Source organism: Gymnoscopelus braueri (assembly GCF_963280865.1).
Source record: "Gymnoscopelus braueri genome assembly, chromosome: 13".
Lineage (NCBI taxonomy): Eukaryota > Metazoa > Chordata > Actinopteri > Myctophiformes > Myctophidae > Gymnoscopelus > Gymnoscopelus braueri.
In genome coordinates, this window is record NC_137615.1 from 11,646,201 (window position 1) to 11,663,860 (window position 17,660).

At 40.1% G+C, this 17,660-nt stretch overlaps 1 protein-coding gene across 1 annotated transcript in view; it reads right to left on the bottom strand.

Annotated features, from left to right (window-relative positions):
- The window catches only part of LOC308098593 (uncharacterized protein), a gene marked incomplete at its 3' end in the record, with an annotated part of 39,458 nt that extends 22,295 nt beyond the window's left edge, over positions 1-17,163 (bottom strand). The window contains exons 1-4 of the mRNA XM_080447003.1: positions 16,944-17,163; positions 12,744-12,842; positions 12,281-12,379; positions 11,873-11,968 (exon numbers count right to left, since the gene is read on the bottom strand). Of these exons, the coding sequence (XP_080303129.1) occupies positions 11,873-11,968; positions 12,281-12,379; positions 12,744-12,842; positions 16,944-16,977 (328 nt within the window). The 5' untranslated portion in view covers positions 16,978-17,163. The remainder of the gene's footprint in view (positions 1-11,872; positions 11,969-12,280; positions 12,380-12,743; positions 12,843-16,943) is intronic.
- Between the last annotated feature and the right edge of the window lie 497 nt (positions 17,164-17,660).

A 17,660-nucleotide genomic window follows, 5' to 3' on the forward strand; every position in this document is an offset into this window, starting at 1 on the left:
TACTGAGGTCCTTGTAGTCTTCAGGTTCCTGTTTAATAGAAACAGTCCTGGCTAGTGCTGGAGGACTCATCTTCACCTGAAGGCTGGACAGTAGAGACTGGTCTGAAATGAAGGAATAGAATAACTTATGTTATCTTATGGGTTGTAGCTAAAGTTGTCAAAAAAGAAAGAGGGAACAGAAGGTGTAAAACGTTTTTCAAAGAGAGGGCAGTGACCCAAAATACATTCCCAAGCTTCAAGCGATATTGAACGTTGGTAAAACCTTGAGTTGTAGATACCTGGGCATGATAAAACACCAAAGAATGTCTATCATATTTATAATGATCCTTAGTCTTCATTTTCTGAGTAACATTGTTGTAACAATTAGGCTTGTTTTCTGATTCACTGGCCCTCCTGTTCTGGCCCTTTTGGAGGGCCAGTGGCTTTTCAAGATTACCAGGCACAGTGAAATATTATAATGATAATAAAGAGAAAGACAAAAACAAAAAAACAAAACAAAAATATCTCTACCTATTCCATATCATGTGTAAAGAAGGAACCATAGCTACTATGTATTTCTATGAAGCAATTGTTCATTATTAGGTTAAAATATTATGGTCATTGTAAAAAAGAACAAACAAAAAAACACCCATTATGATTGCAGGAGGGTAAAATATCGGCTATGAGTATTATTATTTTTATGATGCACTTTCTGCTTGCCTTTCATTCTCAGGAGGTACAGTAGAAATATAATGTTAAGCTACTCTTAGCATTAGGGTTATGCTGGCACAGACCCAGCATATCAGAATCAGAAACAGAATCAATCAGAATCTATCTTCATGTCACATCACATTACAAATAAGAAGGGTGACATTCTTAATTGTGCATGCTCATCAGCGTTGCAGTTAAAAGATAGGTACAATAATTAAAGCATAAAATAGAAAGGAGGGGAGGAGAGATAAATACACATTTGTGCTGCAGCTAACCAGTTATATTGCAGGCTGATTTAGCAGAATTCATGACTTTTGCATCATTCATAACAGATTAAAATCTGATTTATACTTTGGCATACAGGTCACTATAGAAAATACTGTAGCTGATCTACAAGATCACAACACATCGCATTGTGACTGTTGTGAACTGTTGTGACTGTTGTGACTGTAGCAGACCTACACTACTGTGCCCAGCTCAGTGGCCTGTCGGGATTCGATCCCCTTGCTGGGTCATACACCAAAGATGCTAAAAATAGGACCTGGTGCCTCCCTGCTTGGCACTCAGTATCAAGGGTTGGATTGGGGGGTAAATCCCTGTGACATACTGGCATCATGTCCAGGGGGTGTATTCGTACATCAAGCTGCCTCACGCTACAGAAACAAGAGATAGGCTCCTGCCCTATATGTGGGCCACAAGGCTTACTATACACTGCTGTAACATAACTGTAGAGAGTATACTTTATAATTTCTCCCATTTCACTTAATTGTATGCACGCTGTAGGTTGGAATTGATCTACACATCTGACAAAAGGCTGCATTATATACAACTCCAGCAGTTACACCCGAGTGGGTGAAACATTCTCTCCCTCTTCCTCTCGTTGTTTACCACCTGTTACACTCCCTCAATTCTCCTGGTAACTTTCTTCTCTTTGTAACCGTTTATTGCCTGGCATTTGGCCCGTTACCGGTGGTTTTAAAAGAGACCACTTGGGACACGTAGTGATTAACATCACTGCCTGCATCGTTGTTGCATTGTCTTTTTTTTTTTTTTTTTTAACATTATTTAAAGCACCCAAATGACCACTTATAGTGATTTATAATAACACTATAATGCATTATAAAATTATTAGAATGTATTACAACTAGCATTATATAGCACTAGGATCCTGGGCAAAAGAAAGTGTCAGTGACCAGTGAAGTGAAATGATACTTGACCTTGTAAGTCATTATAAACAGCTTTTTAATGTGTTATGATTGCATTCAACAATCTGGTACCACCCTAGCCCCTACGGAACCTCTCCCTCCGCTAAGTAGCTCCGAGATGAGGTCCCTCTTTAATTCCTGCCGGCTGCGGTAGACATTTTCGCACATTTTCCAGTTTTACATGTTTCTTACCCCTTTCTGCACATCGTATCCAAAAAGCAAAGCAATTGCGCCACTCTCTCAGATGTTTTAAGCTCTAGCGGAACATAACAGCTTCCAACGTGTTGAAGAAAGTATTTAATTTGCATCGGATTTCATCTGGTTCCATAATATTTTGCATTAGAAGATGCAATTCAACATTTGACCAGTAGGGTAATCAGTAATGTTATCTCTACGGGCGCAACTCTTGCGCAATGTCTTAAAAACATGGAACCGGATGAAATCCGATGCAAATTAAATACTTTCTTCAACACGTTGGAAGCTGTTATGTTCCGCTAGAGCTTAAAACATCTGAGAGAGTGGCGCAATTGCTTTGCTTTTTGGATACGATGTGCAGAAAGGGGTAAGAAACATGTAAAACTGGAAAATGTCTACCGCAGCCGGCAGGAATTAAAGAGGGACCTCATCTCGGAGCTACTTAGCGGAGGGAGAGGTTCCGTAGGGGCTAGTACCACCCACCCATAAAACAAACATGGGCAAATTCTCCTTCTATAGCACAGCCACTAAGGAATGGAATAGTCTAACCCCATCCCTCAAAAAATGCAGTTCGCTGGGCTCATTAAAAACAGCCCTAAAAACCCATCTTTCTGGAGGCCGAAAGAGGAGCTAGTACCAGTTTCCCTGTAGACAGACGACCCCCCCCCCTCCTCTTTTTGTACATATTTTGTATTTCCTCATGCTTTTTGTGTATATAATTTTTATTTTTCCATGCTCCCCCCCCCCTTTTTTGTACATATATTTTTTAAATGCTTTTTTTGTACATAGTGGTATTTTTTATGTATTATCTGTATTTTCATGTTGATTTTTGAACTGTTTGGTTGCTACTATATATGTCTATGAAATTAACTCAAGGACCCCAACGGAAACAAGTCCACAAGGACTTTTTTGGCCGGACCTTTTAGACAAAAGCATTATAAATGTAACTGTGTTGTTTTACATTCTTTTGCCTAATAAAAATTTCAATCAATCAATCAATTATGAGTACGTCTAGAGAGCTTTTAACTGTAATTACAGTGTCATAAGCAGATTACAATAATTGATACTTTATTTAAAGTCATGAAATGCTTTAGAATGTGTTATGATTGTTATAAATCATTAATCATGAGTATGAGTTATATTTATGATTGCATCGTGCTTTTAACTGTAATTACAGTGTTATAATCAGATTACAATCATGTATAGGCCTACTTAAGTCATGAAATGCTTTAGAATGTCTTTATGTTTATTGCTATAAATCATTAATATGAGTATTTGAGTTATTATTATTATTGTTGTGTTAAAGCAGCTTTATAAATGCATTATAAGTAGGCTACAGTAGGCTAAGATTGTAGCCTAATGCTTTATGCATAGTAAGTGTTAACAAACTACTACAAACAATCTACTAAACCTAACTGTAACGTTAATTAAACTTAGACATACCTATTCTGTATAACTTGACCACTGGGTTCAACATGGTGGCGCACGACACGTTGAAGATGCTACAACTCAGCTCCTCAGAAGATGTTTTCCATTCCCTCCAGGAAATACACGGCACCGTCGTCCGTCTGTTTGGGTGGATTTGTTCAGTTTAAATGCAATTCAGTCAACATCCGAACTGTTCAAACACATAATGATGCAGTAGGATACACAATAAACAGTCCTACAATGTTCCTATTAAACGATTCAACGTTTGAGCAAGCACAAAAGATTCACGCTTATCGTCCATCACTCCTTTGCCATTGTGAGTGTAGGGCCAGTGTTGCCAGATTCTATGAGAAAAATAAGCAACCAGGGGTCTATGAAAACAAGCCCAAAATAAGCAACAGAGCACAAACCTTTACATTGGCTGTTTGAAAATAGCTGATCTACAAGCTTTTTACAAGCTGGTAGATCTGTTATTTTCAAACAAATCTTGAAATAAAATGTGGAATATTTGGAAGATACAGAAAAAACAAGCCAAAAGTCGCTTATAATAAGCGGACATGGCAACACTGGAAGTGGGGGGCTAAAACAAACCCGCCCCCTACCGCTGGGACGTGCGGAGGGAACGAGGGAGCGCTCGTTTTAATTCACGTGATATTCCAGCATTATATTATTCTTGCTTGCGTGCTTCTCCAAGTTTGTGGGCTTTAGTAGCCTATAGCTCTAACCAGCAATAGCCTATATAAAAGCTCGTAGATTGCCGAAGTTGGTGTAGAGGGGGGGAGGGGGAGTAGTGCAGACAAAAGGTGAAAAAATGATTGACGTTTCAAGTGATTAAATGTCTGAAAATACACATTATCACTATACAACATTGGGTCACCAGAGATTTCGACCCAGGACGATTCGACCCGGACCATTCGACCCGCTTTCGACCCGCTTGGACCTGACATTTCGACCCGGACCGCGAGAGAGAGAGACAGAGAGAGAGAGAGAGAGACAGAGACGTAATAATAATAATATGTACATTGATTTACCAAACAATTATTATTTGTCTGTCAGGGTGAAACAAGCCCAAAGGCTTTCAAGCACAGCCATTGAGATAAAGTATAGTTTTGGACCATGACGGAGGCGCGCCGAATCAGCAGACCTTGAGGCCAAGGAGTCGCGCCCGAGCGCCTCCAGGCGCGAGTGCCCGCGACGACCGGCCGATGGTCTGCTATTCAACTAAGCGCCGTCCGAGTTATGTACCGATAGGCACAGAATCGCAAATAATATTGGTGGGGACTGCGTTACACAAACGCAGCACACTCCCAAAGCTGGCGCCGCCGGCAGCTCCGCGGAGCTGTAAGGCATACATTATTATTTCATTTAGAAAAGAAGGTTTACAAAAAAACTTTAAAAAAAAGTATGCAACTGGGGGAGCATGCTTACAATATTTACTCTTAAATATACTCAGGACCTCACCGTCACCTTGTACCTTCAGGACCTCACCACCGTCACCTTGTACTCTACTACCCTCTAGGGGTTACACAGATAATTCGACCCGGTAAATTTGGGTCGAGCTGACTCAAATTCGCGGCTGGGCGAATTGTCCTGGGTCGAAATCTCTGGTGACCCAACATTGGCTATTAATAGAAAACGTGTAAACAAACAAAGAAAATACTTAAATTTAGGCTACACAGGCCTGAAGACCCCTGGTATAGGCCTATATGCCTATGATATGAATGACTGATTATTCTTCACTTTTTGAAGAATATAACTTTACAAATAAGAAATGGAATTAAAGGGTATAGACCTAAGTGCCTCCATCACGCAGATGGACTCCTCCAACCTCATCTCCCAGCGTGGTCAACCTCTATTATGTGCTGGGAAGGCCTGATGAAACACATAACAATACACAAACACATCTTCATGTAGCTTCAGAACAAACCACTCCACTGACACATGCCTTCTCTATTTGAACGACTCTATCAAACAAGATGTCGACAAGGGCAAATATTTCGGCATGGTCATGCTGGACCTCCAGAAGGCCTTTGACACCGTTAATAACCCAATTATGATCAACAAGCTCAAAGCAATAGGTTTTGATGATACGTCTGTAAACTGGATGAGATCCTACCTGGAAGGGAGGGAGCAAGTGGTGGAAGTAAACGGCACCCAGTCCCCTCCCCTCCCAGTGACTTGTGGTGTTCCTCAAGGAAGTATACTAGGGACTTTACTGTTCCTGATATATGTGAATGATATGTATTCAGCCTGCGACTGCAAACTGTTCCTGTTCGCAGATGACTCGGCCCTGCTAGTCTCGGACAGAGACAGGCTGCTGAACTCAACAAGATCTGCATCTGGCTCTCCGACAACAAACTTTCATTACACCTGGGTAAAACTGAATCCATCCTCTTTGGGTCCAGTCCTAACCTTAGCAAGGCTGAGAGTTTCACGATCAAAGTGGGTGATGATGTTATCACAAGAAAGGAGGAAATTACCTACCTGGGTTCCATCTTGGAGGCAAACCTCTCCGGTAACAAAAACGCAGAAAGAGCGATCAAAAAGGTCAACCAAAAAACACGCTATTTGTGGAGGATTGATCGTCTAGTCAGTAAGAATACTCTGAAAAGTCTTGCAGGGGCCCTCATACAAGGTTATTATGATTATGCATGCACTTCATATCACAACACCTCCATGGCCTTAAAAACAAGGCTCCAAACATCCCAAAACAAACTTGTAAGGCTACTTCTTGGCCTCAATCACAAAACCCATCTAACCTCATTTTGCTAGGATTGGATATGGCTTAGGGTTGAGGACAGAGTACAGCAACTTGCTATAGGCCTGGTCTTCAAGATACACCACAACATTGGGATCCCCCTGTATTTGTCAAAATACTTCCAAAATGTTAATGAAGTCCATGATCATAACACCAGAGGCAGCTCCACAAATCATGTTCAACCCAGATTTGGCTCAACTAAGGGAATGAACTCGTTCTCATGCTATTCATCAAAAATGTGGAATGCCCTACCAAAAGGAGTAAAGGAGTGTAAAACCCTACTCACTTTCAAAACTGCCCTAAATACACCTTCAGGAGGCTGCAATTCGAAAATGGCCCCTGTCTAAGTCTTAACCTACCCCCCTACAAATTATCAATACTACATATCACTGTCCTGTGGTCTTCAGCACCTGCACCAGTGAACTCATGCCCTTAAGTGGCCTAACCACTCTTAGGTCATAGTGAAAGCTGTCCATGACACTGGCTGCTGACTTGGCTTGGTTATAATGGCTTAGTTACAATGGTACTTTGGAACAATAGACTGTCTGACTAATGCCACGGCACTGTCAGCCTGAAGGGGAGGGTGTTGCTCACCATACTCCTATGGGCTGGGGTCGAAGCCTGTCAGCGGGAAATGTTGAACGGGAGGAGTAGGACGGAGGCATGAATAATTATAATAATAATCATGAATAATTGTGTGCATTTCCGTGGAGTGATTCAATGTGTCAAGTTTGCAATGTATAGGAGACTGTAAGACGTTTCAGATCCCCACTGTACCAAACTGTACCTGCACTCAGTGGTAGACAAAGTACTCAACCCCAGTAGTTGAGTCAAAGTATACATACTCCTTTTTAACTATTACTTACTCAACTTAAAAGTGAAAGTACTGGACTACTTCCTTTTCCAAATACTCAAGTATTAAAAAGTGCAAGCGTTTACAAACAATGTATTCAAAAGTACACATTTTATTTTTAATATCAATGCATTACAATAATGAAATAAATCAAATAAATCTGGGGAAAAGGTGAAAATAGCTGATTTACAAGATCAAAACATGTTGCGATGGAACATGGTGAGGTTGAAGATCAATTGTTTTCACATTTAAAAAAAAGGGCGTAAGTGATTTATTCATAATGTATTCTTGCCAGATTGGGTCCTGTGTGTCCCTTCCTAGAAATGTAGTGCAGTCAAAAGTTCAATATTTGTGTATAGTAGTGGAGTTAGCTTCAAGCTTTAAGTCATAAGCCTCTAAAAACAAGTCAAGCACAGATCTTAAGTAGTTTTATTGTCATTTGACAGGTTTACAGGTTTTTAAAAAGTGAGTGAAATTATTTTTCATACAAGCTCCCATCATTTTAGTTTTCAGTAAAGGGAAGATTATAGAAAGACAGAACAAGGAAAACAGGTCAGCTATTCAAATATTCCAGGTGTGAGTTGAGTGAAATATATAGAAACGTTCCAGATGGCAGTGAAAACGTATAAATAGTCTCAATGCCTTTATCAAAGGAATATCTCAAGCAAAAGTAAGAATGAAAATTCTATCATGGTTGGTAGGGCTATCATTTCTGTAGCTTGTTGGAAGGGCCAGCTCCACCGCTGCCCCTGGTACATTTTAGGTGAGTTGTTTTTCCAAGTTCATCCTAAACTCATCATATATTTAATAAATGATAAATGGTGCATTTATATCATCACACTTTGACACTAACTCTGGGAGAGGCCAGAGACTGGTGGGGACTGCCCAGTGTCAAGTGAGGCAGTAGGGTAAATCAACAGCATTGGCAACACAGAAATGTGTGGGGTGGATTAAATTACAATGACAACTAAATTGATATAAAACAAAGGAGTAAAAATAATAAGCTATTCTGAATGAAGCTGCACGCACATACGCAGAGATTTTGCGCATCTTTGGTGGCTTGAGCACCTGCCCCTTTGAGCCTAATGCTTAAAGTTTATTTTTTGGGGGGCTTGCCCAACACCTGTGGCCCTTGTCAAGAACAGTTTGACAAATAATAACTTTGCTATTATATTAACATATAAAATTATGAAAACAAGAGAGCTGGCCTCTATCTGTCAGTTTCATTTTCACTTTTCACCAGTAGTGAAAGTTTTTTTTTTGTGTTCACTATCCCACTAGAATAGCACTGCCAGGAACTACCTCAGATCCTGGTGTATAGTGTTTTAAAATACTGTTTGATGTGCCCTTTTGGAGATATTTGAGCACCTGACCCTCCAGTGGTCACTGCACAGCCCTGCTGTGGGATGCTCCCTAACCACTTGGCTTGGATCGCCTAATGAAGCTCTTCAATATGGATGCACTTGTGACGTTTTAAATGTGCTGACTGAGTAAAACTCTTCCCACATTGTTCACAGCAGTAAGGCTTCTCTCCAGTGTGAATTCTCTTGTGTATTTTGAGACTAGAAGTTGTTTTGAAGCTATTCCCACACTGGTCACACCAGTAAGGCTTCTCTAGAGCATACTCTTCTGTGAGAGTATGCTTTAATTTATGGTGTAACTTAAGACTACTCAAGTGTCTAAAACTTTTCTTACACTGATCACAGTAGTAAGACTTCTCTCCAGTATGGAGGCGCTGATGAATCTTTAAACTTGATTGATGACGAAAACTCTTCCCACATTCGCCACAGGAGAAAGGCTTCTCTCCACTATGGCTGCGTTGATGACACTTTAAAACACCTGAAGTGCGATAACTTTTCCCACATTGGTCACAGTAGAAAGGTTTCTCTCCAGTATGGATGCGCTGATGACGCTTTAATTGACTTGAATTACGATAACTCTTCCCACATTGTTCACAGGAGTAAGGCTTCTCTCCAGTATGGATGCGCTTATGATACTTAAATGCACCTGAATGACGAAAACTCTTCCCACATTCTTCACAAAAGTAAGGCTTCGCTGAAGTGTGTATTTTCTGGTGCTCCTTAAGTTTACTACTTTGGATGAAGCGTTTTCCACACTGGCCACAGCAATAAGGCTTCTCTCCAGTATGGATTAGCTTATGAAAATGTAATTTACTTGAAGAACGAAAACTCTTCCCACAATGATCACAGCAGTAAGGCTTCTCTCCAGCGTGGAGGAGCAGATGATTTTTTAATGTTTCTTTGTGGGCAAAACTGTTTCCACACTGGCCACAGTGGTATGACTTCTCTCCAGTATGGATGCGCTGATGAGTCTTTAAATTTGATCGTTGACGAAAACTCATACCACATTGGTCACAGAAAAACGGTTTCTCTCCCGTATGGAGGCGCTGATGAATCTTTAAACTTGCTTGATGACGAAAACTCTTCCCACATTCGCCACAGGAGAAAGGCTTCTCTCCACTATGGAGGCGTTGATGACACTTTAAATCACCTGAAGTGCGATAACTTTTCCCACATTGGTCACAGTAGAAAGGTTTCTCTCCAGTATGGATGCGCTGATGACCGTTTAAACTTGGTTTATGACGAAAACTCTTCCCACATTCTTCACAGCAGAAAGGCTTCTCTTCAGAATGTATTTTCTGGTGTGACCTAAGTTGAGACACTTGTTTGAAGCTTTTCCCACACTGGCCACAACAGTGAGGTTTTTCTTTAGTGTGAATTCTCTGGTGTGTTTCTAAGAGAGACTTTGTGGTAAAGCTTTTCCTGCACTGGCCACAGCAGTGAGGTTTTTCTTTAGTGTGAATTCTCTGGTGTGTTTCTAAGAGAGACTTTGTGGTAAAGCTTTTCCTGCACTGGCCACAGCAGTTAGGCTTCTCTTCAGAATGGGTTTTCTGGTGTGTCTTAAGGTGAGACACATGTTTGAAGCATTTCCCACAATGGTCACAGCTGTAAGGTCTTTCTCCAGTGTGAACTCTCTGGTGTGCTTTAAGATGAAACTTTGTGGTGAAGCTTTTCCCACACTGGCCACAACAGTGAGGTTTTTCTTTAGTGTGAATTATCTGGTGTGTTTCTAAGAGAGACTTTGTGGTAAAGCTTTTCCTGCACTGGCCACAGCAGTTAGGCTTCTCTTCAGAATGGGTTTTCTGGTGTGTCTTAAGGTGAGACACATGTTTGAAGCATTTCCCACAATGGTCACAGCTGTAAGGTCTTTCTCCAGTGTGAACTCTCTGGTGTGCTTTAAGATGAAACTTTGTGGTGAAGCTTTTTCCACACTGGCCACAGCAGTAAGGTTTTTTTCTAGTGTGAATTCTCTGGTGTGTTTCTAGGAGATACTTTGTGGTGAAGCTTTTCCCGCACTGGTCAAAACGGAGATGTTTTGGTTTCACTGGGGGCAGGGTAGAACAGGTATCTGAGATAGAAAACAACAGATTATTCATACATAATGTACATAAATAGATGTGTTTAATAGTGCAGCATATAAGAACTGTGTTCCACAAATAAGGAAATTACTCAAACGGATATGAAGCATCAACTGTAGGCGAGAAAACGCTTATGTTACAGTCGCCAAAGTAATAAACCTTTTGCCAGAAACAGACTATCAAATATGAGTGACTATCGTAAACGATACAGAGCCACCTCCCTGACAATATCACCGGGACAGTTTGTTTATTTTTGGACTACAATTCTTATATGAGACGATTCTAAGATGACCAATGTTATTTTCTAAAGAGAAAATACTTCCGTGACCCAGGGGATGAACGAGTGACGTCAGGACTTCGATACTCTATTGATTCATTGTATTACATGCCTAACATTTTCTGTCAGCTGATGGATCTGCCAATAAGGACTGCCCGGGCGGGTAAGACCAAATTTAACCCAAATATTTTTAACCCAAATATTTTTATATAAAAAGCGAGGGCGCAATTTTGTGGCGATCAGCCAAATTAATGGACGTTTCATCCACTGACAGCTCACTTAAACTCACCAACAGTACACCGCACACACTCAGTCTATGTCTGCCAGTAATGAGGCTCTGGTTGGCTGCGTCTCAGATACCCAGCCCCTTACCTTGCATGCATAAATCTTAAGAATGGGGTCGCGAGAGTTTGGCAGGTGTGTGGCGCCTGGACAGTGAGACATTTTGTCCTCTATCCTCCATTTGTCGAGCTTACAACGGCTATTTCTTTGCGTGAGACAAGTCCACGGTTGAACTATAATTTTATAATTCTATAAACAATCGTCAGAGTTCGCTCTTTTCTCTCTCAGACGGACACAGGAAATCTCATGGACGCTTTTATCACTAGCATGTTGTAACAGCTACTACTGTTGTAACATCAACTACAATTTTATTGCTTTACTGTCGGTTACAACTTGTCATGATCGCAGTAGCACGTTGATGATAAAGACCGGACGGAGAGCACACATTGCCCCCATTTTTAAAGTCCCTCTATTGGCTGTTTAATGTTTTTTAAATAACTAAATGCACCCGCTTATTTATCTGCAATATGTGCTTGGCAGATCTCTCATTTCCTCTAGCACTGGTCTCTTGACTGTTCCAGACGCTAGAACAACAGGGCATAGATAAGCAGCCTTCAGCCGTTTCCCCAAGAATATGGATGCTTGTGTTTAAGGAGTTTTAAAAATAAATATCAACCCTAAAATAAGGAAGGCTCTTTTTTCCATCTTTCCGTTCTATTTTGAATACTACTATCCTCGTCCATACCTGAGGCAGGGAATCCCAGGAAATCCTCCTCATCACTTTCCTCTTTAAATATTTGGAGGATCCGTTGCAGGTGCAGTTCTCTGTCCATGGCTTCACCTGGAACACAGGAAAAACAAAGCATGATATGTGTCACGTGTGTCCCAGATTGAGCCAAACACAGACCCTTACTAGTGAGAAATGCATACCAATACTTTGGTAAATACTAAAAAAAGAAAACAACAAAAAATTACAGTGTCTCAATTCTGTTAGGGTTTTAAACAGAGATCTTATGATCTTAGTGGCTTCGGGTTTTAAGCAGAGATCTTATGATCTTGGTGGCTGCCGACCACAAAGAGGCAGGGTAAGGAGGGCAGAAATAGAATAATGGAATAATGTAAGAATGACAGAATGAAACAGCATGAAACTTACTGAGGTCCTTGTAGTCTTCAGGTTCCTGTTTAATAGAAACGGTCCAGGCTGGTGCTGGAGGACTCATCTTCACCTGCAGGCTGGACTGTAGAGACTGGTCTGATATGAAGGAACAGAATAAGTTAGGTTACATGGGTCGTAGATGAAGGCTGTCAAACAAGAGGGAACAGAAGGTCCACAAATGATTATAATAATGATAATTTTTTTCTTTCTTTTAAGTAATATTTATTCAATGAAGATCTAGGTTTGGGAGAGGTTGGGCGGCACCTTGGGCCCTACACTGACCAGCCGCCATTGTCCAAGTGTACACTTTTACAAATGTTTCAAATGCCCATCCCTATCATCATGACATCATCATTATTATTATTGTGGTACTTTTTCCATAATAACCCTATAGTTTAAAGACGACAGGGCGACATCCCTAACAGGAAGTTATAAAAGAAAGCTATAGCGTGAAACTTACTGAGGTCCTTGTAGTCTTCAGGTTCCTGTTTAATAGAAACAGTCCTGGCTAGTGCTGGAGGACTCATCTTCACCTGCTGGCTGGACAGTAGAGACTGGTCTGAAATGAAGGAATAGAATAACTTATGTTACATGGGTTGTAGCTTCAGTTGTCAAAAAAGAAAGAGGGAACAGAAGGGGTAAAACGTTTTTCAAAGAGAGGGCAGTGACCCAAAATACATTCCCAAGCTTCAAGCGATATTGAAAGTTGGTAGAACCTTGAGTTGTAGATACCTGGGCATGATAAAACACCAAAGAAGGTCCATCATCTTTATAATGATCCTTGGTCATCATTTTCTGACTAACATGCTTGTAACATTTAGGCTTGTTTTCTGATTCACTTTTCAAGATTACCCGGCCCAGCCTTATTAAATGTAATAATAATAATAACAATAATAATAATCATAATAAAGAGAAAGACAAAAACTAAAACAAACAAATACGATATGATAATACGATACGATAATACTTTATTGTCAGTTCACACTGAAATTTGTCTTGCGACCCAGCAGCCATGTATGCAACAATAAACAGTACACACATTAGACATGACACAAGAAAACAAAACAAAATACATACATAAAGACATACAAAGACAAGAGCAATGTCCACCCCTCAGCCTACCCCAAGCCTACAACTCCTGATTAAGCCTCAATGTCGTCTGATGGACAAAGGACCTCTTCAGTTTGACCTTATTGTATGTAGGAACACTGTATCTCCTTCCTGAAGTCAGCAACCTATATTCTCCATACAAAGCATGGCTAGTGTTTGAAGTGATATTCCTTGCCAACCTTATCATACTGTCATTATACGTAGATGTATAGAGCCTCTGAAGTGGTTTTCCAACAATCTTTGAACAAATGTTCAGTTGCTGCAGCAGTTGTGACTTTAAGGCTACAGACAGACATCCATACCAGGTGGTACTACAGTACTGAAGAACACTCATAATAACAGAAGTGAAAAACAAAAGAAGAATCTGTCTACTAGCACCAAAAGATCTCAGGCGGCGAAGGAAATAGTCTCTTTGCTTTGTCTTCTTACCCACTGATTCAATCTGGTCTTTCCATGACAGAAGGTGGTCAATTACTACTCCTAGGTATGTATACGAACATACCTGGTTGATCTGTTCACTATGAATAGTAATGGGGGATCTGTGTATCTCTAGTGGGGCACCAAAAACAATCTCCTCTGTCTTGTTATCACTCCACTCCACCACCTTATTTACTCTATGTTGGTGCAGTCCAGGATCACTGGAACTATCCAAAAGAGAAATCAAAACTGTATCATCAGAGTACTTTAGAATGTATTGGTCTGGTTTGTCAGTGCGACATTCAGACAGACATTCCTCAGTACGACAGCTGTCAGTATAAAGGGTGAAAAGTACAGCTGAGCTTACACAACCCTGGGGAGCACCAACATTAGTAGTTAATGCTGCTAATGTTTGATCTAAACAAACAAACAAACAAATATATCTCTACTAGATTCCATATCATGTATAAAGAAGTAAACATAGATAGGTACTAGCTACTATGCATTTCTATGAAGCAATTGTTCATTATTAGGTTAAAATATCATGGTCATTGTAAAACAAAACAAAAACAAAAACACCCTTTATGATTACAGGAATATGAGTATTATAATTTTTATGATGCACTTTATGCTTGCCTTTCATTCTCAGGAGGTACAGTAGAATGTTAGGCTACTCTTATGCTGGCACATACCCAGCATATCAGAATCAAAATCAATCAGAATCTTCATCTTCATTGTCACATCACATTACAAATAAGGTGGGTGACATTCTTAATTGTACATGCTCATCAGCGTTGCAGTTAAAAGATAGGTACAATAATTAAAGCATAAAATAGAAAGGAGGGGAGGAGAGATAAATAGGCTGCACATTTGTGCTGCAGCTAACCAGTTATATTGCAGGCTGATTTAGCAGAATTCAAGACTTGCATCATAACAGATTACATTATCTGATTTATACTTTGGCATACAGGTCACTATAGAAAATACTGTAGCTGATCTACAAGATCACAACACGTCGCATTGTGACTGTTGTGACTGTAGCAGACCTACACTACTGTAACCAGCTCAGTGGCCTTGTGGTTAGAGTGTCCGCCCTGAGATTGGGAGGTCGGGATTCGATCCCCTTGCTGGGTCATACACCAAAAATGCTAAAAATGGGACCCAGTGCCTCCCTGCTTGGCACTCAGTATCAAGGGTTGGATTGGGGGGTAAATCCCTGCGACATACTGGCGTCATGTCCAGGGGGTGTATTCGTACATCAAGCTGCCTCACGCTACAGAAACAAGAGATAGGCTCCTGCCCTATATGTGGGCCACATGGCTCGGCAAAAATTCCTATCTGCTGTAACATAACTGTAGAGAGTATACTTTATAATGTCTCCCATTTCACTTAATTGTTTGCACGCTGTAGGTTGGAATTTATCTACACATCTGACAAAAGGCTGCATTATATACAACTCCAGCAGTTACACCCGAGTGGGTGAAACATTCTCTCCCTCTTCCTCTCGTTGTTTACCACCTGTTACTCTCCCTCAATTCTCCTGGTAACTTTCTTCTCTTTGTAACCGTTTATTGCCTGGCATTTGGCCCGTTACCGGTGGTTTTAAAAGAGACCACTTGGGACACGTAGTGTTCAACATCACTGCCTGCATCGTTGTTGCATTGTCTTTTTTTATTTATTTTTTAACATTATTTAAAGCACCCAAATGACCACTTATAGTGATTTATAATAACACTATAATGCATTATAAAATGATTAGAATGTATTACAACTAGCATTATATAGCACTAGGATCCTGGGCAAAAGAAAGAGTCAGTGACCAGTGAAGTGAAATGATACTTGACCTTGTAAGTCATTATAAACAGCTTTTTAATGTGTTATGATTGCATTATGAGTAGGGGAGGGCCGCTTCAATTGTAACATTTTTCACCTTTCGGTCTTTTACTCGGCGATCGTTTTACCTACATATGTAATATTTTCAAGCAAAGAACCTACACATGTCTGCTATCATAAACCACTTAAAGTTTTTCAATTGATAAAATAGGTTGTGAGTTATTAAACCGAAAGTGGACGCTGTTCCGACGTTACATGTTAAGCGCTTATCAGACTAATTGTAACAGCCATAGTTACAAAAGTAACATAGCTAAAAAACGGCATTAAACAAATCGTTTTCAGCTTAAATCAATTATATTCATTTCAAGCAACTGTTTTACATAGTTTTTATACCAAGGATGTGATAAGATAATGTATCAAACGTAAGGAATTCATTAAATCTTACCGGGATAGCAGTTTGAGTAAATTCCATGGGAAAATCCATTGATTACACCTAAACATATGGGTGTTACAATCGGGTCGCTCTGTGCTCCACTGCTTTGGCTTTGTTTACAGAACAGAGCTAACGTGCATAGAGTAATAAAACGATGTAAACTGATGAAGAACAGATACATGCAGACAACCATGTGGATTTTAGCTCGACAACATTAAAGGAAATATTTGTAGACCAAAGATACTCAAGGGGATTTTTTTAAGATAAATCAGTTTTTCTGCGATAACTTTCTCTAGTCTGGATGAAAATACTTCCTACTTCCTGGGCACGTTCATTACAGCACTGGTCACATACTGATGTGATGACGTTATGAGAAAATTGACCAATCAAGAGAAAACATGCTTGTTGCAACCATGAGGCGTTACAAACATGGCGGCTCTCCCCTACGTCTAGAGAGCTTTTAACTGTAATTACAGTGTCATAAGCAGATTACAATAATTGATACTTTATTTAAAGTCATGAAATGCTTTAGAATGTGTTATGATTGTTATAAATCATTAATCATGAGTATGAGTTATATTTATGATTGCATCGTGCTTTTAACTGTAATTACAGTGTTATAATCAGATTACAATCATGTATAGGCCTACTTAAGTCATGAAATGCTTTAGAATGTCTATGTTTATTGCTATAAATCATTAATATGAGTATTTGAGTTATTATTATTATTGTTGTGGTGTTATAAGCAGCTTTATAAATGCATTATAAGTACAGTAGGATAAGCTTGTAGCCTAATGCTTTATGCATAGTAAGTGTTAACAAAAATCTACTAAACCTAACTGTAACGTTAATTAAACGTAGACATACCTATTCTGTGTAACTTGACCACTGGGTTCAACATGGTGGCGCACGACACGTTGAAGATGCTACAACTCAGCTCCTCAGAAGATGTTTTCCATTCCCTCCAGGAAATACACGGCACCGTCGTCCGTCTGTTTGGGTGGATTTGTTCAGTTTAAATGCAATTCAGTCAACATCCGAACTGTTCAAACACATAATGATGCAGTAGGCTACACAATAAACAGGCCTACAATGTTCCTATTAAACGATTCAACGTTTGAGCAAGCACAAAAGATTCACGCTTATCGTCCATCACTCCTTTGCCATTGTGAGTGTAGGGCCAGTGTTGCCAGATTCTATGAGAAAAATAAGCAACCAGGGGTCTATGAAAACAAGCCCAAAATAAGCAACAGAGCACAAACCTTTACATTGGCTGTTTGAAAATAGCTGATCTACAAGCTTTTTACAAGCTGGTAGATCTGTTATTTTCAAACAAATCTTGAAATAAAATGTGGAATATTTGGAAGATACAGAAAAAACAAGCCAAAAGTCACTTATAATAGGCGGATATGGCAACACTGGAAGTGGGGGGCTAAAACAAACCCGCCCCCTACCGCTGGGACGTGCGGAGGGAACGAGGGAGCGCTCGTTTTAATTCACGTGATATTCCAGCATTATATTATTCTTGCTTGCGTGCTTCTCCAAGTTTGTGGGCTTTAGTAGCCTATAGCCTATAGCTCTAAC